Source organism: Lolium rigidum, chromosome 1, assembly GCF_022539505.1.
Source record: "Lolium rigidum isolate FL_2022 chromosome 1, APGP_CSIRO_Lrig_0.1, whole genome shotgun sequence".
Lineage (NCBI taxonomy): Eukaryota > Viridiplantae > Streptophyta > Magnoliopsida > Poales > Poaceae > Lolium > Lolium rigidum.
The window spans coordinates 267817343-267839669 of record NC_061508.1 but is presented as its reverse complement, the minus strand read 5'-3'; the positions used below and the strand labels follow the sequence as shown (position 1 = coordinate 267839669).

The window sequence follows — 22327 nt, the reverse complement described above, 5'->3', positions numbered from 1 at the left end:
GACCAATTGAATTTAAAATCTTGCACTACCGACATAGTCAGTTTCACATATTGGCATGGTTCCCCATCAACAAAATCATCCAATCCTGCACGAGAGATTAATCTTTGAACGTCCTGCAAGATCCCTGCACTTCTCATAAAATCCGCACACGGATAGTAAGTGGGATATACTCCTTCTTCTCGGTGAACTCTCATGACCTGTGGCACCTCCAACTCATGTTGGTTGAGTTGGTGCCTACCTCCTTCCATTTTCTGAAATTTTCAACAAACAATATAAAACTTGATTTGGTGATATATAATTGAGGGAAACTACCATAGGAACTTGCTAGAGTACTAATCATGCATCAAAACTAATTTCTACCACTTAGAACAAGCATGCAAGCTCACTAAACATGTTACCTACAGCAGCAAAATATTCAAGATATACTCAACCAAACAAAATTCTATTTGGATAATCGAAGGAGTTACATACCGGAGAGCAAATGTGCCAAATCTCAAACAAAAATCTAGGCTGAGCAAAGAGATCGAAAAATCCTGAGCTCTTGAGCAAAAACGCGAGTGAGAGAAAGTTGGTTCGAGTTTTTTCGGGAGAGAGAAGATGCTGGGAGAAAGAGATGAAGAAGTGGGGCAAGGAGGGGCCCACACCACGGGGTGGCGCGCCCCCTTGATGGCCGCGCCGGCCTGTGGTGTGGCACCCTGTGGTGCCCCACAGGTCATCCTCCGGTGCTCCCGAGTGCCTCGTCGAAAAATAGGACCAACGGTGTAATTTTCGCGAATTTTTGAAAACTTTGAAAAATGCACATTTCTGGGTATTAAATTTATTATTACTGGCCAGGAAATTTTTTGAAATATCAAATCAACTAAGAAACTTTGCAAAATAAAAGTGCTACAGCAACTAAAGCAAGTGGAGGAAGAAAGAGATGTTGTTTACCTTCTCTATGCATATAAAAGGTATTTGTTAACAAGGTTGATCAAGTCTTGCCACCAAATAAATTTTACATAGCATATGAAGAAATAAACCTCAAATCAATCATGTTACCTTAAATTGTATTGATATGGATCCAATCACAAGAGTTTGATATTCTTCTTTAGGCTCATATATAGGACAATCGATAGTTCCCACTTTGATAGTTCTCACATTAGAAATAGTATCAACTGCGCACGCTTTTTCAATCCTCTTGGGGAAATAGACGGTGTGTTCCTTATCATCAACATTGAAAGTAACCTTTCCTTTATTGCAATCAATAACAGCCCTCGCGGTGTTAAGAAAAGGTCTCCCAAGAATAATAGACATATTATCATCTTCGGGCATTTCCAACACAACAAAGTCGGTTAATATCAAGCGAGTTATTAGTAACTTGAACAGGAACATCCTCACATATACCAACAGGAATAGCAGTAGATTTATCAGCCATTTGCAAAGATATATCAGTAGGTATCAACTTATCTAAGTAAAGTCTCTTATAAAGAGAAAAAGGCATAACACTAACACCGGCTCCCAAGTCACATAGAGCAGTTTAACATAATTATTCTTAATAGAACAAGGAATAGTAGGTATACCTGGGTCGCCCAACTTCTTTGGAACTTTGCCATTGAAAGAGTAATTAGCAAGCATAGTGGAAATTTCCTCATTGGGGATTTTCCTTTTGTTAGTAACAATATCTTTCATATACTTTGAATAAGGAGGCAATTTAATAGCATCAGTCAAAGGGATTTGCAAGAATAAGGGTTTCATCCAATCACAAAATTTATTATAGTGTTCTTCTTCCTTTGATTTTAGTTTCTTAGCAGGAAAAGGCATTTGCTTTTGCACCCAAGGTTCTCTTTCATTACCATGTTTCTCAGCAATAAAATCTTCTTTAGTATACTTTTTATTTTTAGCATGCTTTTCGAGGTTCTTTTTCAACCTCTTCTTTATCAAGAGTATCATTCTTATCATTATCTTTATCATGTTCATTACCACTTTCAGTTTCAGCATCAGAAATAGAAATACTATTAGGATCATTAACAGGTTCAGAGGATTCTACAACATTCTTATGTTTCTTTTTCTTTTTCTTAGATGGAGCACTAGTTTCAATGCGTTGAGAATCTTGTTCAACTCTTTTGGGATGCCCTTCAGGATATAGAGGATCCTGGGTAGAGACACCACCTCTAGTTGTTACTTTATAAGCATGTTTTTCTTTAGAATTATTTCCTAGCAAGTCATTTTGCACTTTAGTGAGTTGATCAATTTGAGTTTGAACCATATGAAAATGTTTAACAAGCATCTTAACATCATTGGAGGTTCTCTCCACAATATCATGCAATTCACTAATAGCTTGAGAATTTTCCATTAGATGATTCTCTACTCTCATATTAAAATTTTCTTGCTTAACAATATAATTATCAAACTCATCTAAGCATTGCGCATGAGGTTTTGAATACGGAATATCTTCCCTAATAAAGCGCTGAAGGGAATTTACCTCAATCATGGATGAAGGGGGAATTATCTCACATATATCTTCTATGGGAGGTAGATTCTTCACATCTTCAGATTTAATACCTTTCTCCTTGAGAGACTTCTTGGCTTCCCTCATATCTTCATCATTCAATTTAATTAAACCCCTCTTCTTCACTATCGGTGTTGGAGTTGGTTCAGGCGTAGTCCAATCATCATAATTCCGGCCTATTTTAGCCAATAATTCTTCGGCTTCGTCTGGAGTTCTTTCCTCGAAAACACAACCAAGCACAACTATCCAGGTATGCCCTAGACTCAATGGTTAGTCCACTATAAAATATATCAAGTAAATCATGCTTTTCCAAATCATGGTCAGGAAGAGCTCTGATAAGAGAGCAAAATCTCGCCCAAGCCTCGAGCAATTTCTCTTCATCTCCACGATCAAAATTATAAACTCTCTCGCAAAGCAGACATGTTGAGCACTAGCAGGAAAGTATTTCCGGAAGAAAACATTAAGCAATTCTTTTGGACTTTTAATAGAACTAGGTGGCAAACTATTATACCAAGTTTTAGCGTCATCCTTTAATGAGAATGAAAAGATTTTAGCAACAAAGTAAGTACGCTTCTTAACATCATCAGAAAACAAGCTACTCAGAGTAGATAACTCAGTCATGTGTTCAACATCACTTTCTTTTTCAGTACCACAAAAAGGTGTTTTCTCAACAATAGCTATATGAGATAGATCAAGAGAAAAATCATAATCTTTATCCTTAATGTTTATAGGAGATGTGGCAAATTTAGGATCAGGAGACAGTTTATATCTAACGAGTATGTTCCGCAAGCAACTTTTTAATTTTTCTTGCATCGGTAGTAGCATGGCATTTTTCAATAAAATCATCATCAAGTTCCACATAATCTTCATCAAGATCATCACTAGAGTATTCTAGTTTAGGTGAATTAACAGGTGTAGTAACATCGGGAGTTTCAAGTATTTTCAATTTGTCTAGACCTAGCAATTGTAGCATCTAGAAAAGTTCCCAATGAACCACTATCATCAAGCACAGCAGAAATATTATCGATATTATGAGAGTTTTCAGATTCAGCAGAAGTACCAGCATTTGAAGCATGTGGCGGTGAAATAAGTTTATCAATCACGAGATGGTGAATCAAGAGCAGCGAGAGGTACTCATAGTTGTACCTTTTCTTGTAGTGGATGGTAATATGGCGACCTTAGTATCGCGAGTTTTACCCATGATGGAGAATTTGCAGCGAACAATATCAATCCAAGTGAACTTCCAAATAAAGCTATGCTCCCCGGCAACGGCGCCGAGAAAATAGTCTTGATGACCCACAAGTATAGGGGATCGCAATGAGTCTTCGAGGGAAGTATTACCCAATTTATTGATTCGACACAAGGGGAGACAAAGAATACTTGAAAGCCTTAACAGCGGAGTTGTCAATTCAGCTGCACTCGGAAACGAGACTTGCTCGCAAGAGTTTATCAAGTAGGTAACAGTTTTATAATAGTAGCAGTAGTGAAATAACAGCTACGAGAGTAACAAAGACAGCAATAGTGATTTTAGTAAACAAGTGGGATTAAAATACTCGTAGGCACGGGGACGGATGACGGGCGTTGCATGGATGAGAGAAACTCATGTAACAATCATAGCAGGGCATTTGCAGGTAATAATAAAACGGTATCCAAGTACTAATCAATCAATAGGCATGTGTTCCAATTATAGTCGTACGTGCTCGCAATGAGAAACTTGCACAACATCTTTTGTCCTACCAGTCGGTGGCAGCCGGGCCTCAAGGGAAACTACTGGATATTAAGGTACTCCTTTTAATAGAGTACAAAGCAAAGCATTAACACTCCGTGAACACATGTGATCCTCACATCACTACCATCCCCTCCGGTTGTCCCGATTTCTGTCACTTTGGGGCCATTGGTTCCGGACAGCGACATGTGTATACAACTTGCGGGTAAGATCATAAACAACGAATATCTTCATGAATCAATAACATGTTCAGATCTGAGATCATGGCACTCGGGCCCTAGTGACAAGCATTAAGCATAACAAGTTGCAACAATATCATAAAAGTAACATCTACGGACACTAGGCACTATGCCCTAACAATCTTATGCTATTACATGACCAATCTCATCCAATCCCTACCATCCCCTTCGGCCTACAGCGGGGGAATTACTCACACATGGATGGGGGAAACATGGCTGGTTGATGGAGAGGCGTTGGCGGTGATGGCGGTGATGATCTCCTCCAATTCCCCGTCCCGGCGGAGTGCCGGGAACGGAGACTTCGGCTCCCGAGACGGAGTTTCGCGATGTGGCGGCGTTCGGAGGGTTTCGGCGACTTCGACTTCTCCCCGTGCGTTTTTAGGTCGAGGCGAATAAGTAGTCCGAAGGAGGGCGTCGGAGGCCAGCCGAGGGGGCCACACCACATGGCCGCGCGGCCCCCCCTGGGCCACGCCTCCCTATGGTGTGGGGCCCTCGGGCCTCCACCTTACTTGTCCTTCGGCTCCGTCGGTATTCGGGAAAATAGGCCCTTTCGTCAAAATCCCGAGGTTTTTCCTGAAAGTTGGATTTCCGCACAAAAACGAGACACCGAACGGTTCGCTGAAAACAGCGTTAGTCCGTGTTAGTTGCATCCAAAATACACAAATTAGAGGCAAAACAATAGCAAAAGTGTTCGGGAAAGTAGATACGTTTTGGACGTATCAGCACTTTATCTCTTATTAAGTTGTTTGTTGTGCGATAACCATGTTTCTGGGGACGCCATCAACTCTTTGTTGAATATCATGTGAGTTGCTATGCATGTCCGTCTTGTCTGAAGTAAGGGAGATTTACCACTCATTTAATGGTTAGAGCATGCATAATGTTAGAGAAGAACATTGGGCCGCTAACTAAAGCCATGAATCATGGTGGAAGTTTCAGTTTTGGACATATATCCTCAATCTCATATGAGAACATTAATTGTTGCTACATGCTTATGCATTAAAGAGGAGTCCATTATCTCATTGTCTATGTTGTCCCGGTATGGATGTATAAGTTGAGAATAATCAAAAGCGAGAAATCCAAATGCGAACTTTCTCCTTAGACCTTTGTACGAAGCGGCATAGAGGTACCCCTTTGTGACACTTGGTTAAAACATGTGTATTGCGATGATAATCCCGGTAATCCGAGCTAATTAGGACAAGGTGCGGGCACTATTAGTATACTATGCATGAGGCTTGCAACTTGTAAGATATAATTTACATGATACATATGCTTTATTACTACCGTTGACAAAATTGTTTCATGTTTTCAAAACCAAATCTCTATCACAAATATAGCAATCGATGCTTTCCTCTTTGAAGGACCTTTCTTTTACTTTTATGTTGAGTCAGTTCACCTATCTCTCTCCACCTCAAGAAGCAAACACTTGTGTGAACTGTGCATTGATTCCTACATACTTGCATATTGCACTTGTTATATTACTTTACATTGACAATATCCATGAGATATACATGTTATAAGTTGAAAGCAACCGCTGAAACTTAATCTTCCTTTGTGTTGCTTCAATACCTTTACTTTGATTTATTGCTTTATGAGTTAACTCTTATGCAAGACTTATTGATGCTTGTCTTGAAGTACTATTCATGAAAAGTCTTTGCTTTATGATTCATTTGTTTACTCATGTCATTACCATTGTTTTGATCGCTGCATTCATTACATATCCTTAAAATAGTATGATCAAGGTTATGATGGCATGTCACTCCAGAAATTATCTTTGTTATCGTTTACTCCGCTCGGGACGAGCGAGAACTAAGCTTGGGGATGCTGATACGTCTCCGACGTATCGATAATTTCTTATGTTCCATGCCACATTATTGATGATATCTACATGATTTATACATACTTTATGTCATATTTATGCATTTTCCGGCACTAACCTATTAACGAGATGCCGAAGAGCCGATTCTTGTTTTCTGCTGTTTTTGGTTTCGAAATCCTAGTAAGGAAATATTCTCGGAATTGGACGAAATCAACGCCCAGGGGCCTATTTTGCCACGAAGCTTCCAGAAGACCGAAAGGGAAACGAAGTGAGGCGACGAGGCGGCGACACGCCAGGGCGGCGCGGCCCACCTCCTAGCCGCGCGGCCCTGTTGTGTGGGCCCCTCGCGTCGCCTCCTGACATGCCCCTCCGCCTACTTAAAGCCTCCGTCGCGAAACCCCCAGTACCGAGAGCCACGATACGGAAAACCTTACTGAGAAGCCGCCGCCGCCAATCCCATCTCGGGGGATTCAGGAGATCGCCTCCGGCACCCTGCCGGAGAGGGGAATCATCTCCCGGAGGACTCTTCACCGCCATGGTCGCCTCCGGAGTGATGAGTGAGTAGTTCACCCCTGGACTATGGGTCCATAGCAGTAGCTAGATGGTCGTCTTCTCCTTATGTGCTTCATTGTTGGATCTTGTGAGCTGCCTAACATGATCAAGATCATCTATCTGTAATGCTATATGTTGTGTTTGTCGAGATCCGATGGATAGAGAATACTATGTTATGTTGATTATCAATCTATTACCTATGTGTTGTTTATGATCTTGCATGCTCTACGTTATTAGTAGAGGCTCGGCCAAGTTTTTACTCTTAACTCCAAGAGGGAGTATTTATGCTCGATAGTGGGTTCATGCCCCCATTAAATGCGGGACGGTGATGGAAAGTTCTAAGGTTGTGGATGTGCTTGTTACCACTAGGGATAAAACATTGATGCTATGTCCGAGGATGTAGTTATTGATTACATTACGCACCATACTTAATGCAATTGTCCGTTGTTTGCAACTTAATACCTGGAAGGGGTTCGGATGATAACTCTGAAGGTGGACTTTTTAGGCATAGATGCATGTCTGGATAGCGGTCTATGTACTTTGTCGTAATGCCCAATTAAATCTCACTATACTTATCATATCATGTATGTGCATTGTCATGCCCTCTCTATTTGTCAATTGCCCGACCGTAATTTGTTCAGCCAACATGCTATTTATCTTATGGGAGAGACACCTCTAGTGAACTGTGGACCCCGGTCCTATTCTTTACATCGAATACAATCCATCGCAATACTTGTTCTACTTGTTTTCACGCAAACAATCATCATCCACACTATACATTTAATCCTTTGTTACAGCAAGCCGGTGAGATTGACAACCTCACCGTTTCGTTGGGGCAAAGTACTTTGGTTGTGTTGTGCGGGTTCCACGTTGGCGCCGGAATCCCTGGTGTTGCGCCGCACTACATCCCGTTGCCATCAACCTTCAACGTGCTTCTTGACTCCCTATCGGTTCGATAAACCTTGGTTTCTTACTGAGGGAAACTTGCTGCTGTACGCATCACACCTTCCACTTGGGGTTCCCAACGGGCGTGTGCTTTACGCGTCATCAGGGTGCCGCCACCGCCGCCAGCGCCGGCGACGGTAGCGGCCTGGCCGGGGGCGTTGGGACTTGAGAGGGAGGCGGGGTGAGAGGAGGCCGCCGCCTCCGGAGTCGCCCGAGCGAGGGTGACCCGGGAGGGTTAGGGTTCGGGCAGCGATGCATTTAGGGATACATTCATGGCCAAAATTTGGCGATGCCATGCGTCAGCGCATATGCGTGGGCAGCACGGCAGATTGTTTTGCTGTCCGCATTGGCCTGCATGTCATTGACACAAAAATAATAAATAGTTGGGATTAACATATGTTTGACCAAAATAACTGTCTTTACACATATGAAACGATTAGATAAACTAAACTATATATCACGGTCGTATCTACTCACCATCGTGAGGCCTACCACGGTCAGAGGTACTCGTAGTCACACCACCTACAGGTCATCAGTGTGCCTTGACGGTCCGGCGCCGCCGGACCTCAACCGTGAGGCGCAAGCCTCGGGTTTGTCTCGAGCACAGCAACGGGCCATGCTGGCCTTCCGACGGCGCAAAGTTCGCTCCGTGGCCGCGAGGATGACATCGTGGACACGGTGATACGACTCCTCCTCCTTGCGTCCTGCATTGCTGCTTGACTCCGACTACTTCGCCGGCGATGGAACACATGCGCCAAAGATTTCTGCACCGATTTAGGATGAAGAGGGATCTATTCGTGCAGATTGTGTTCGGCGTTATAGTGTATGACACATACTTCATGTGCAAGAAAGACTGTAACGCTTCTCATCAATTCAGAAGTGCACAACTTATATGCGTTGTCTTGCATATAGTGCTCCCCCAGATGTAGCCGGTAATTATCTGCGCATGTCGGAGTCAACATGCTTTGAGAGTGTCTACAGGTTTTACAGGTGAAAGGATCATATGCCGCACCTAAAGGGGGTGAATAGGTGCTACCAAATTTTTAGTTCTTTTTCAATTAAGTCTTGACACAAAGATAAATTTTCTAGATATGCAACTATGTGAATTTACCTAGATTACAACATATACAACTAAGCAAGATATAGCAATGCAATAAAGGATAGAGGTAACAAAGAGTGGAGCACACAGAGACACAATGGATGATTCCCGTAGTTCCTTCCTTTTGAGGGGAAGTACATCTACGTTGGAGGAGTGTGGTTGCCACGAAGGCCTAACCAACACCACAAAGGCCTAGCTCACTTGTCCACTAAGTGATTTCCTCGAGGCGGATAACGAGTCTTTACATGGTTCTTAGGGCACACATCCACAACTGAATTGGAGGTTCCCAATAGCTATAACAACACAACAACAACAACAACAACAACAACAACAACAACAACAACAACAACAACAACAACAATAGCAACAGCAACAGCAACAGCAACAGCAACAGCAACAGCAACAGCAAGATCAAATCAAGTAACAACAACTAGGGTTTCCATAAGAAACACTAACAAAGGGGTCCTCAAGCAAATGAGGGGGAAGCACAAATCGTTTTGGTGAAGATGTAGATCAGGGTCTTCTACTTCGATCCTCTAAAGATCAAGAGCTTTGGGTGGTTTAGGAAGGAGATGTGACGATTTTCGTGGCTCAGCTGAATGGTGTGTTCTTAGGGAGAAGGAGCAACTTTCCAAGGTAGAAGAATGGTCCCTTAAATACCCCTCAGCCAAATCTTCCCGTTGGAGAGGTTTCAGCGGCAGTGCCAGCATACAAACCCCGGCAGTGCCACCCCTGGAGGTTTCCTCGATGATCCTGATGAACAGGTGCAGGCGACAGTGTCGGCCTGTTGCCACCGACATTGTTGGCCTGCACCGGGCGGCAGTGCCGACCGGGGCAGAAAAGCCTACTTAAACTTGACATTCTTATCTCCTTTTTGGAGAATCAACAGTGACGAGGGACAAGCCCATTTCACATCTGCAACACTTAGCATCATGTTAAACTATCATCGGTGTTGTTGTCAAACACACAAAACCCTAGAGATCATGAAATGCTCTTTCAACAGGGCAATGGTGGCAGTGTTTGGGCCATACTATTTAAGAGTGTCCAATGCATATGATACAGCTTGGATCTTGACACAAAATGCAGGGAGAGGATTTTCTAGGATGCTTGGTAGCATCGCTTGAATCACTTGGGTTGGAAGAATCGCCCATTTGCTTGCCAAGTGTTGTACAAGGGGCATACTTAAGAGTGCAGTGTCATACTTGAGGCAGTTGCTGACTATGACCTTTGAATTTGGCACACTTTATTTGGCATGGCAGGAACTCACAACGATATTAATGTGTTGCAGGACTCTCCTGTGTTTGGAAGGCTAGCTGAGCTGAGGGACATGCATGCTCCGGCCGTCAACTTTGAGATCTATCCATAGTATGCTACATTTGTGAAGACAATCGCAGATTCTGCTACAGAGAACTTATTTTGCAACATGCCACAGGAAGTATGTCGCAAGGATATCGAGCGAGTTTTTGGTGTGCTCCAGCAGTGTTTTACCATTGTTCCTACATGCTCTCACTCAGTCGGAGTCTCAGATGTGGGAGGTGATGGGGAATTTTATTTTTTGCCTCTATTTACTTTGCCACTCTATCTTTTGCCCTCTTTTACTTTGGGCTATATTTTTTGCCCCTTACTTTTTGGACACTTTACGATTTGCCCTTTTGCATCAATCTGGATTTGTTTCTTTTCTTTTGAGGCCAGAGGAAAAATCTGGAGGACAATTCTACCCCTAGCTGAACCAGGACCAAAAGGTCCAAAACAAAGCCATGTCTCGCCATTCCCCTTCGCTGAAGAACACTAGCTCGCACAGAGAGTTACCGCCGGCGCAGCTGCACCACCTCGCCCATCCCTGCACCTTCGCCACTAGCTGCACATGATTTCCACGAGATGGACGAGGGAGTCGGGGTAGCGTGACCCGGCGCGCTTTCATATACGAGGCTTGCGACGGCGGCTGACAGCAGCGCCCCTGATGCAAGCGGCTGCCTGAGCCGGTGATGTGTCCGTTTGCAGACAAATTTTGGTGAGGGTTCTTCAGTTGGCGGAGATGAGGCTCCTTGCGGCGCGACGAGGACGATGACGCCGATGTACTGGTTGATTTGGACGTGTATGGGCGTAGCCACGCGGGACTGTTGTTGGGTGGTCGGGGAGGAGGAGGGAGGCGGCAGAGAAGGGAGGTAGGGAAGATGAGGACGAGTACCGATGACTAGGAGGCGGCGCGGCGAGCTGCTCCCTGAGATGGGGAAGAAACAGCGAGCAGGGTACGCCTGTCTTTGGTCGGTAGGCCCAGGTTAGCAGGGGCAAATCATAATGTGGCAAAGAAATAAGGGGCAAAAAATATAGCTCAAAGTAAAAGAGGGCAAAAGATAGAGTGGTAAAGTAAACAGGGGCAAAAAAAAAATTCTCCGATTTTTAGGGACCTTTGCTAAGGTTGAACATGTACCGGTCCATGTTGCTGCTTTCCTCCATATGCATCAAGTAATTCAAGATGCAGGTGTACATATTTAACTACACAATGATCTCGTGGGTGTAGAGAGGAAACACTGCATTATTCATTAACAATTTAATTAAATTGTTGTAGTATGAATAATTTAATTTGTATGTTTGAAATAATTCGTGTGTTTAAACGTTGTAATATTGTTTACTTATTATTTAAACTTTTGAGAATATTATAATTTGGTGAAAAGGAAAATTCATGTTTTTTATGAGGCTGAATGCATAGGATGCGTCGATGTAAGATGCTAGTATTTCCTAAACTAAGGAGCTCCTGGTGCCAATGCGTTCTATATAGATATACCGATGATGCTGCCGGCTACTGTATTGAACACGTCGGTACAGGAAGCATATGCATCTCGGGAGCTGAATTGAATTTTCTCTATGCTTTTAACATTTTCAGTAGGTTTGTGTTTATAAAATGGGGAGGCATGTGGATCAGTCGTTACCGACGCAAAGTCCAAACACCGGGAGAATAGGTTTTCCGACAAGACAAAAAAGCTACTCCCTCCGATTCATATTAATTGACTCTAATATAGATGCATCTAGACACATTTTAGTTCTACATACATCCATATTGAAGTCAATTAATATCAATCGGCACCAAATGTGCAAGGTGCGAAGAGTTCACTCGGAAAAATAAAACAAGTACCAAGCGTCACGTTGGTTGCCTCACTGACAAGCCTGCCTGGTAATCCGGTGGACCAACCTGTCTGTCACAAGCGTCGTCACACGGACAAGTAGCAGGTCCCACGTGATCGTGTGTCACAGGGCCCCACGGCCAATAACATCGAAAGATTCCCGTCCACCCTCCCTCTACGGCAATCGCCAAATCCAGTCAGTCAGCCATCCATCCACCCTCCCTCTACCGAACCCCGGCGTAGCCCTGCAGCCCTAGCCGCCCACCGCCTCCCGCAATGCGCCTCCTCTTGGTCCTCGTCCTCGCCGCGGCGGCGGCGGCCGTCGCCAACGCCGGCGCCGAGTCCGTTCTCCGCCAGGTCACGGACGTCCCCGTCGCCGCCGACGCGGACGCGCTCTTCTGCGACAGCTGGATGCTGTCGGTGGAGACGGGCAACGCGGGGCCGTGGCGCCAGGTGCCGGCGCGCTGCGGGGCCTCCGTCCGCGCCTACATGGACGGCGAGCGCTACGCGTCCGACTCCGCCGTCGCCGCCGCCGAGTCCCTCGCCTTCGCATCGCAGGCCTTCGCGTCGGGCGAGGGGGGCGCCAAGCCGGCCTGGGTGTTCGACGTCGACGAGACGCTGCTCTCCAACGCGCCCTACTACGCCCAAAGCGGATGGGGGTAATTCACCCCGACCCGACCCACCTCTGGTTTTTTTCTTTTCCCGTTACTACATTGATTGATTCTGCGTGCGCAAATCAATCAGTCACTATTGTTTCTTCCTGCGTTTAGGATTGCAAATCCATTGAATTCCATGAGAGCTTTTTTTTAACGAATTCCATGAGAGTTGTTGTGGTAATGAGGGATTTTTGTAAATTTGTCACTGATTGAAAGGTTCCATTGCGAAGTGACAACACATTGTCTATGTGTGTTTGCCTGTTGCCACATGAAAATGTCTTCCTTTAGCAGTTCTACATCACTACATCATGCATGCTCATTACAACTAGGTGCAAATTTTTGTGGACTAATAATACAGTACATAGTAGTATTGCATAGTTGTCCAGGCAATGTACCAAGTGGCAACACAAAGTCATGCAGTTTTCTGTAATGGATTTATTTTTAGTCCCACACCGAGGAACAAGACATGGGACTACCTTTCGCTAAGGACATTGTACATAAAAGTAATCTCCTCATGATAAAATTGATTGGGTTTGTAAATTAACTTCTATGGCTCGCTTTATTCCAAGTTACATTTATTAAAATCTGTAAGAAATAGGTTTTAGATCTTTCCTCTCAAATATGTGCTTGCCTTTTAAAGTTCACCAGTAAGTTTTTCTTAATCCTAACGAAAAAGCACCTGACTGATGGACTATAGCAGTGGCATAATTTCACTTATTAAACGGCAATATAGTCATATTCCTGGTTGCAGTTTTTTTTAATCTAAAGGGCATCAACATCATTGCCCCAGCTACACGTTCATTGTAAAGACCAGAGTGTCAAAGTCTGGTTAGAAACATATTGGTCAAAAACAGAGCAAAAAGGTTTGAAAAAACTACTACGTACCAATTTCAGCCATCAAAATTATCAGCAGCTAAAAGACTATTACACTGAGATTTTTTTTCAGCAACTCGGCTTGACTTTCAAGTTCTCCAGGCAGTGTATGTTGCAGATAGCAAACATGCATCACCCCACCCCTTTCCTTCTGAAGCAATGATCTCCACATTTATCTTCGTTTTCTTCTTCAGAGCCACCCAAACATCAGTGGAGTCTCATCTTTCTGCTCAAACTTCCCAATACGTTGATCCATCACTGGCAATTCGGAGTCACGGTGAAGCAATCTCCAGTTTCTTAGCATCTGGGTTAGTTTGAATTATAGAGCCTGCATTAAGCTCAAAGGAGTATTATTGATACATGTATCATTTCTCATTCTAATTTTCCAAAAGGGAAGATGTAATAATATTAAGGATATTCCACTTTGTTGTCTATTGAAAATGATTCCTGCTTTATTATTTTCACACTTCCACTGATTTTGCAGAGTGGTGGAATTCAATGAAACCTCATTTGATGCATGGGTTGACGTAGCGAAGGCACCGGCATTACCATCTAGCTTGAAACTGTACAATGAACTTCAAGGACTTGGTTTCCATATTATCCTCTTGACTGGCCGAAGTGAATCACAGCGTAATGCTACAGAAGAAAATCTCTTGTTTGCTGGCTACCATTCATGGGAAAAACTCATACTAAGGTATTTGCTACAGTACTTGCATCAAACGAGCCAGCTCCATATTGTATATTTTTATACATCAGAAACCGTCTTAATTGGATAGTTGGATCATAATTGTTTCTAGAAGTCCCTAGTTTCCAAATGATATCCTAGGACATGGTAGTTGAAGTATGTTAGGACCTTAAGGAGGTTTCTTGAAAAGAACTTATGTCAACATGAATTATCCTTGGAAATCTCTCGGTAAAATACTTCACAGTTTAACTTACAGGAATGCGTTGAATCCTGATCAATGTGAGGACTGACGACTGACGACTGATGCCAAATTCTATGAAACTTTAGAGCCAGTTGTGTTGCTTTGTTTACTACTGATTTGTTTCACGAAAATTCCTTTTAGCTCCCGAGCTCCAGTGATCTTGTTTAAAAAAAATCGAAAATTTCTCAATAAATTTTGAAAATAAATATACAAGTACATATACATATCTTGAATGTACGACCAAAAGTCCATCGAAATATTTTTCATACTTGATCTGCACAAAAAAATATCTTGGAAGCAAACTGGAGTTTAGTATTTGCATTTTTAGAGCACGAGTTTTGATTTTTGTGCAGCCAAAAACACAATGTATTATTTAGTAAAACGTTGTAGTTGTGTAAATAATATGTGTATTCATCCGCCTATATTTATAAGGATTTATTTTGAAAGTTAAATGTTTATTTTTATTTTTAAATACCAAGTTCACAGGGGTGGAGCCAAAACACTGCACTATTTATTTGAAAATAAAGGTTTTTACCTCCAAGTGTTAGGCGTAAAACTAGAAGATAACATGAAACTCCACCATCCTTAGGTTTTCCATCTTGCCATATACGTGATTTATTTTGTGTGTGGTGGATTATTTTGAAGTTAAGCTGTTAACAATCTTTCTCAGACTTTGAGGAGTCATATGTTTTTTTTATCAATGTGGACCATCTAGTTTTCCAACTGATTCCCCCTTACTTTTTCTTTTTGATCTCATTAGACACACGTCACACAGAAGGAATTGAAAAAATTGGGTTGTCCAGTCAACTCTTATTCCCCTCTGTAGTTATGTTACTGCAACATTTTCACGTGACATCTGCAAATTAACACAAATTCTTTATTATTAGAAACACTTCAAGACATGTGTCTATGTAAGTCACCGAGTCAGTTTTTTTAATCTGTAGTATTCTCATGTTGCAGGCAGCCCTCTGATATTGGCAAGACTGCTGTGCAGTACAAATCAGAGAGACGAGCTGTGATGGAAGTGGAAGGATTCAAGATACTTGGTAACTCTGGGGATCAGTGGAGTGATTTGATAGGACTGCCAGTGTCAACCAGATCCTTCAAACTTCCAAATCCAATGTACTATATCAGTTGATTTTATCCACGACACTGGAGAATATAGCCACGATTGTCGTACAACATTCCTACCATTTATATGGCCCCAGTCTCCAAACCTCTTTAATTTGGTGGTCTTAATTTTCATCACCAATGGGCAATGGTGGAGTTATGTTCAATCATGTAGGTAGCTGGGTTGAGTACCAGTATATTTGCCAATTTATATGGAAATGGATCTTTTGCTCAAAAGTGTGTAACTTCCTGTGTATTATGTGAAGATGCAAATTTTAAGATGTCCCGCACATTGCACTGTCAATACCTACCTGGTTTCGAACAGATGAGGTGTCGATTAAACATCATATTTGAGTTCATCGTATATATGTTGTGTCAATTCATGATCATGGCTAACTCACCAAATGTCTAAAACTGTATTGTGCTGGCCTACATATTGCCCACTGTTGATCATTATTATATATCTGTGGTGTTCGCTCAACGACCTTAATATCTCCAGACCAAGAATACAGTAGCGAAGATTGGGCTGAGATGAAAATATAAGCAAAACTTCGCTTCTGGAAACTTCCATTCGCAGAAAGCCTTTTTATGGAACCTGGGAAATTTCTATTTGAGTTCATTATATGCGTTGAGTTATTTGGAACCATTACGAACTGACCAAACCAAATGTCTGAAACTGCATTGTGCTGGATTACATATTAACCATTGTTGTTTATTAACCATTGAGTTATTTGGAACCATTACGAACTGACCAGACCAAAGGTTGAACTAACAACATAAATAGTTGTTAGTTCAACCTTTGCAGGTTGTCCTTACCATAACCTGGTCAAACATAACATAATAAAGATTGGGAACAGATGAAAAAATAAGTAAGCAAAACTTTGCTCTGAAAATTTCATTTGCAGAAAGCTCTTCTGACAAACAAGACATGGAACCTGGGAGAATTCTAGCTGTGTGCGGTAAATCTCATCTCATTTTGCAAAACCTTGTGCAGTTAGCTAGTGTATGTACTGCTGCACAGTTCTTTCTTTCTCTGGTACGCAGGTGGGTTTACCGCTTCTGTGCAAGAGGTCCCTGCTCCTTGCCCTTGACAGCAGCTGATCCGATGAACCCCTCTGGGTTGTCTTCTTTGCTATGATATTGCTGCAAGGCCCTCGAACGTCATGTAGAATCAACGAACGTCTTGCCGTATTTCTGCTGAAGTGAGAGTGAGAGGTGGTCTTCTTTGCGAGATCTTGTAAGCATTTGACATCAGAAAGCGATCTGAAAGACTGGGACTTCCCTTTGTAGTACTTGGATAACCCTGTCCTGTGGTAAGTGAATTGTTTCTTTATTAGAGATCATATGCATGTGCGCAAAATGTAGTTGCTTTCGCATATTCTGCCGGTTTTATTCATAGAGATGAACTGAAGGTTCAGTTAGCATGCTGAAAATTATTCAGGTATAATTCTTAGCTTGCAGTTAGCTGATTTGTTTCTATTGTGCCAATTTCCTTTAAGTAATATAAATTCAGAAAGCCAAGAGTAATTTGGATTCTGTAACACGCATGAATGCTGCCAACAAAAATATTAATGTACTGTACTTGAGATCCACGTACCTAACAGGAAGGTGCGCCAGCAGCGGCGACAGTTCATAGAGCGGCCCGCCGCCATCCCCATCCAGCTGCATCGTGTCCTCTATCGACGCCGACGAAGACCACGTACAGTCACCCGCCGCCGGAGAGGACTGCGCGTCGTCATCGGTCAGGCTCCACATGGTCGACGAGTCTTCTCCGCCGCTAACGAAGACATCTTCTTCTCCTTGAGATCCACCTCCATGGAGCTCGCCCATGACGCCTAGCCTATACATAAATTAGCAGGCAGCAAGCAACGAACTGCAATAGGCCATCGCCACAGGCAAAAGCTAACGTGTTGGTCTATATATGGGAGGAGATCGCGGGGAGCCAGGAGGTGATGGGCTGGATGGATAACTGTAATGCGAAATGAAAAGGCGAACTGACAGAGAGAGGATTGTGGGATATGCATGCATGGACTAGGAATAAATGTTTCCGTGGGCGGAACGTCACGATCCTGAATCGCCCCCTGGATCGACTGGATAGATAGAACAAAGAGAAGGTGAAAAGGGAAGGACACCGTCGTCATGATCGGGAGACACTGTCAGCAGCTCAGCACCTATCGTTTTTTTTTCTTTCAAAATACAGTACACACGACTAGGCACTCACAAATATCATACATACACTACTCTCTATAAACGTACACAGAACTTACCTTTTTTTTTGCGAATCTACATAGAACTTACCTTCAAGATTGTCTCGCTATCGACGAAAACGGCGCCTCACACTCAAAGGATATTCTGGCTATCGCCTCTAAAAGGATATGAGAGGATTAAATGAAAGCGATTTAATGGGTAATTACCGTGAGGATAAACATTGCATTTGAAAGCGGTATGCATGCGTACATGTGGAAATAATTCAGTCTTTTGAATGCGTGTGTTTCGACCGTGGATGTGCTCAGCGGTGTAAGAGTATGGGATCTCAACACGATTAGCTGCAAGTGCTTTTGTACTAGGATGTTCGTCGCTGCATGTTCGACGAGTCTTCGGTGAGGGGAGTCTCACGGAGGGGAGAGAGAGGGGGAGTGATACGTCTCCGACGTATCGATAATTTCTTATGTTCTATGCCATATTATTGATGATACCTACATGTTTTATGCACACTTTATGTCATATTCTTGCATTTTCTGGAACTAACCTATTAACAAGATGCCGAAGTGCCAGTTCCTGTTTTCTGCTGTTTTTGGTTTCAGAAATCCTAGTAACGAAATATTCTCGGAATTGGACGAAACAAAGACCCAGGGGCCTATTTCGCCATGAACCTTCCAGAAGACCGAAGAGCATACGAAGTGGGGCCACGAGGTGGCCAGACCACATGGCGGCGCGGCCAAGGGGGGGGGCCGCGCCGCCCTGTGGTGTGGGCCCCTCGTCAGCCCCCGACTCTGCCCTTCCGCCTACTTAAAGCCTCCGTCGCGAAACCCCTGATGCGAAAAACCACGATACGGAAAACCTTACTGAGACGCCGCCGCCGCCGATCCCATCTCGGGGATTCCGGAGATCTCCTCCGGCACCCCGCCGGAGAGGGGATTCATCTCCCGGAGGACTCTACACCGCCATGGTCGCCTCCGGAGTGATGAGTGAGTAGTTCACCCCTGGACTATGGGTCCATAGCAGTAGCTAGATGGTTGTCTTCTCCTCATTGTGCTTCATTGTTGGATCTTGTGAGCTGCCTAACATGATCAAGATCATCTATCCGTAATACTCTATGTTGTGTTTGTCGGGATCCGATGGATAGAGAATACCATGTTATGTTAATTATCAAGTTATTACATATGTGTTGTTTATGATCTTGCATGCTCTCCGTTACTAGTAGAGGCTCGGCCAAGTTTTTGCTTTTAACTCCAAGAGGGAGTATTTATGCTCGATAGTGGGTTCATGCCTCGCATTGACACCTGGGACGATGGACGTAAAGTTCTAAGGTTGTGTTGTGCTGTTGCCACTAGGGATAAAACATTGGCGCTATGTCCGAGGATGTAGTTGTTGATTACATTACGCACCATACTTAATGCAATTGTCCGTTGCTTTGCAACTTAATACTCGGAAGGGGTTCGGATGATAACTCGAAGGTGGACTTTTTAGGCATAGATGCAGTTGGATGGCGGTCTATGTACTTTGTCGTAATGCCCAATTAAATCTCACTATACTTATCATGACATGTATGTGCATTGTTATGCCCTCTCTATTTGTCAATTGCCCGACTGTAATTTGTTCACCCAACATGCTTTTATCTTATGGGAGAGACACCTCTAGTGAACTGTGGACCCCGGTCCATTCTTTTATACTGAAATACAAATCTGCTGCAATACTTGTTTTACTGTTTTCTCTGCAAACAATCATCTTCCACACAATACGGTTAACCCTTTGTTACAGCAAGCCGGTGAGATTGACAACCTCACTGTTTCATTGGGGCAAAGTACTTTGGTTGTGTTGTGCAGGTTCCACGTTGGCGCCGGAATCTCTGGTGTTGCGCCACACTACATCCCGCCGCCATCAACCTTCAACGTGCTTCTTGACTCCTACTGGTTCGATTAAACCTTGGTTTCTTACCGAGGGAAACTTGCCGCTGTGCGCATCACACCTTCCTCTTGGGGTTCCCAACGGACGTGTCAACTACACGCATCAAGCAAATTTCCGGCGCCGTTGTCGGGGAGATCAAGACACGCTGCAAGGGGAGTCTCCACTTCCCAATCTCTTTACTTTGTTTTTGTCTTGCTTTATTTTATTTACTACTTTGTTTGCTGCATTATATCAAAACACAAAAAAATTAGTTGCTAGCTTTACTTTATTTACTGTCTTGTTTGCTATATCAAAAACACAAAAAAATTAGTTTACTTGCATTTACTTTATCTAGTTTGCTTTATTTACTACTGCTAAAGTGGCCAACCCTGAAAATACTAAGTTGTGTGACTTCACTAGCACAAATAATAATGATTTCCTATGCACACCTATTGCTCCACCTGCTACTACAGCGGAATTCTTTGAAATTAAACCTGCTTTACTTAATCTTGTCATGAGAGAGAAATTTGCTGGTGTTAGTTCTGATGATGCTGCTGCCCATCTCAATAATTTTGTTGAACTATGTGAAATGCAAAAATACAAAGATGTAGATGGTGACATTATAAAATTAAAATTGTTCCCTTTCTCATTAAGAGGAAGAGCTAAAGATTGGTTGCTATCTCTCGCCTAAGAATAGTATTGATTCCTGGACTAAATGCAAGGATGCTTTTATTGGTAGATATTATCCCCTACTAAAATTATATCTTTGAGGAGTAGCATAATGAATTTTAAACAATTCGATAATGAACATGTTGCTCAAGCTTGGGAAAGAATGAAATCTCTGGTTAAAAATTGCCCAACCCATGGACCGACTACTTGGATGATCATCCAAACCTTCTATGCAGGACTAAATTTTTCTTCGCGGAATTTATTGGATTCAGCTGCTGGAGGTACCTTTATGTCCATCACTCTTGGTGAAGCAACAAAGCTTCTTGATAATATGATGATTAATTACTCTGAATGGCACACGGAAAGAGCTCCACAAGGTAAGAAGGTAAATTCTGTTGAAGAATCCTCTTCCTTGAATGATAAGGTTGATGCTATTATGTCTATGCTTGCGAATGATAGGACTAATGTTGATCCTAATAATGTTCCATTAGCTTCATTGGTTGCTCAAGAAGAACATGTTGATGTAAACTTCATTAAAAATAATAATTTCAACAACAATGCTTATCGGAACAATTCTAGTAATAACTATAGGCCATATCCTTATAATAATGGTAACGGTTATGCTAATTCTTACGGGAATTCTTACAACAATAATAGGAATACACCCCCTGGACTTGAAGCCATGCTTAAAGAATTTATTAGTACACAAACTGTTTTTAACAAATCTGTTGAGGAAAAGCTCAATAAAATTGATATTCTTGTTTCTAGAGTTGATAGTCTTGCCTCAGATGTTGATCTTTTGAAATCGAAAGTTATGCCTAATAGGGATATTGAAAATAAAATTGTTACTACAGCAAATGCCATCCAAGTTAGAATTAATGAGAATATAAGATTAATGGCTGAACTGCGTGCTAGGTGGGATAGAGAAGAAAATGAAAAACTAGCTAAAAAGGAAAATGTAGCTAAAGTTTGGACTATTACCACCACTAGCAATGCTAATAATTCACATGTTGCTGCACCTCCTACTATCAATGGTAAAATAATTGGTGTTGGCAATGCTTCTACTCCTAGTGCAAAGCGCGCAAAATTACCCGAAACTCGCTAAAACCGCTGAAACCGCTCGTGATAAAACCGCTGAAATTTTTTCCAACCTTGGGGATGATAATCCCATTGCTTTAGATTGTAATGATTTAGATTTTGATGATTGCCACATCTCTGAAGTTATAAAGTTCTTGCAAAAACTTGCTAAGAGTCCCAATGCTAGCGCTGTAAACTTGGCTTTCACAAAACATATTACAAATGCTCTCATAAAAGCTATAGAAGAGAGACTAAAACTTGAAACTTCTATTCCTAGAAAGCTAGAGGATGGTTGGGAGCCCATCATTAAAATGAGAGTCAAAGATTTTGATTGTAATGCTTTATGTGATCTTGGTGCAAGTATTTCTATTATGCCTAAGAAAGTCTATGATATGCTTGACTTGCCACCATTGAAAAATTGTTATTTGGATGTTAATCTCGCTGATAATGCTAAAAAGAAACCTTTGGGGAAAGTTGATAATGTTCATATTATGGTTAACAATAACCTTGTCCCCGTTGATTTTGTTGTCTTGGATATTGAATGCAATGCATCTTGCCCCATTATATTGGGAAGACCTTTTCTTCGAACCGTTGGTGCTACTATTGATATGAAGGAAGGTAATATTAAATATCAATTTCCTCTCAAGAAAGGTATGGAACACTTCCCTAGAAAGAGAATGAAGTTACCTTATGATTCTATTATTAGAACAAATTATGATGTTGATGCTTCGTCTCTTGATGTTACTTGATTTACGCTGAAAGGCGTTAAAGAAAAGCGCTTATGGGAGACAACCCATGTTTTTACTCCAGTATTTTTGTTTTATATTTGTGTCTTGGAAGTTTTTTACTACTGTAGCAACCTCTCCTTATCTTAGTTTTGAGTTTTGTTGTGCCAAGTAAAGTCTTTGATAGTAAAGTAAGT

At 42.4% G+C, this 22327-nt stretch overlaps 1 protein-coding gene and 1 pseudogene across 1 annotated transcript; one reads left to right on the top strand and one right to left on the bottom strand.

Moving 5' to 3' along the window:
• Positions 1-12263: 12263 nt before the first annotated feature.
• Positions 12264-15758, top strand: LOC124683667 (acid phosphatase 1-like). The gene is made up of 4 exons (XM_047218140.1): positions 12264-12646; positions 13711-13824; positions 14001-14210; positions 15403-15758. The coding sequence occupies exons 1-4, from the start codon at positions 12264-12266 to the stop codon at positions 15578-15580; spliced, it is 885 nt and encodes a 294-aa protein (XP_047074096.1). The 3' UTR covers positions 15581-15758.
• A 635-nt stretch (positions 15759-16393) lies between these two features.
• On the bottom strand, positions 16394-17554 carry LOC124683666 (annotated as a pseudogene).
• Between the last annotated feature and the right edge of the window lie 4773 nt (positions 17555-22327).

What these genes read in the sequence shown, in the direction of transcription:
- LOC124683667 (XM_047218140.1), top strand. Translation starts at nt 12,264, where the DNA reads ATGCGCCTCCTCTTGGTCCTCGTCCTCGCCGCGGCGGCGGCGGCCGTC. An exon ending in TACGCCCAAAGCGGATGGGG is followed by an intron (nt 12,647 to 13,710) that starts GTAATTCACCCC and finishes TTTCTTCTTCAG; the next exon opens with AGCCACCCAAACATCAGTGG. An exon ending in TCCAGTTTCTTAGCATCTGG is followed by an intron (nt 13,825 to 14,000) that starts GTTAGTTTGAAT and finishes CTGATTTTGCAG; the next exon opens with AGTGGTGGAATTCAATGAAA.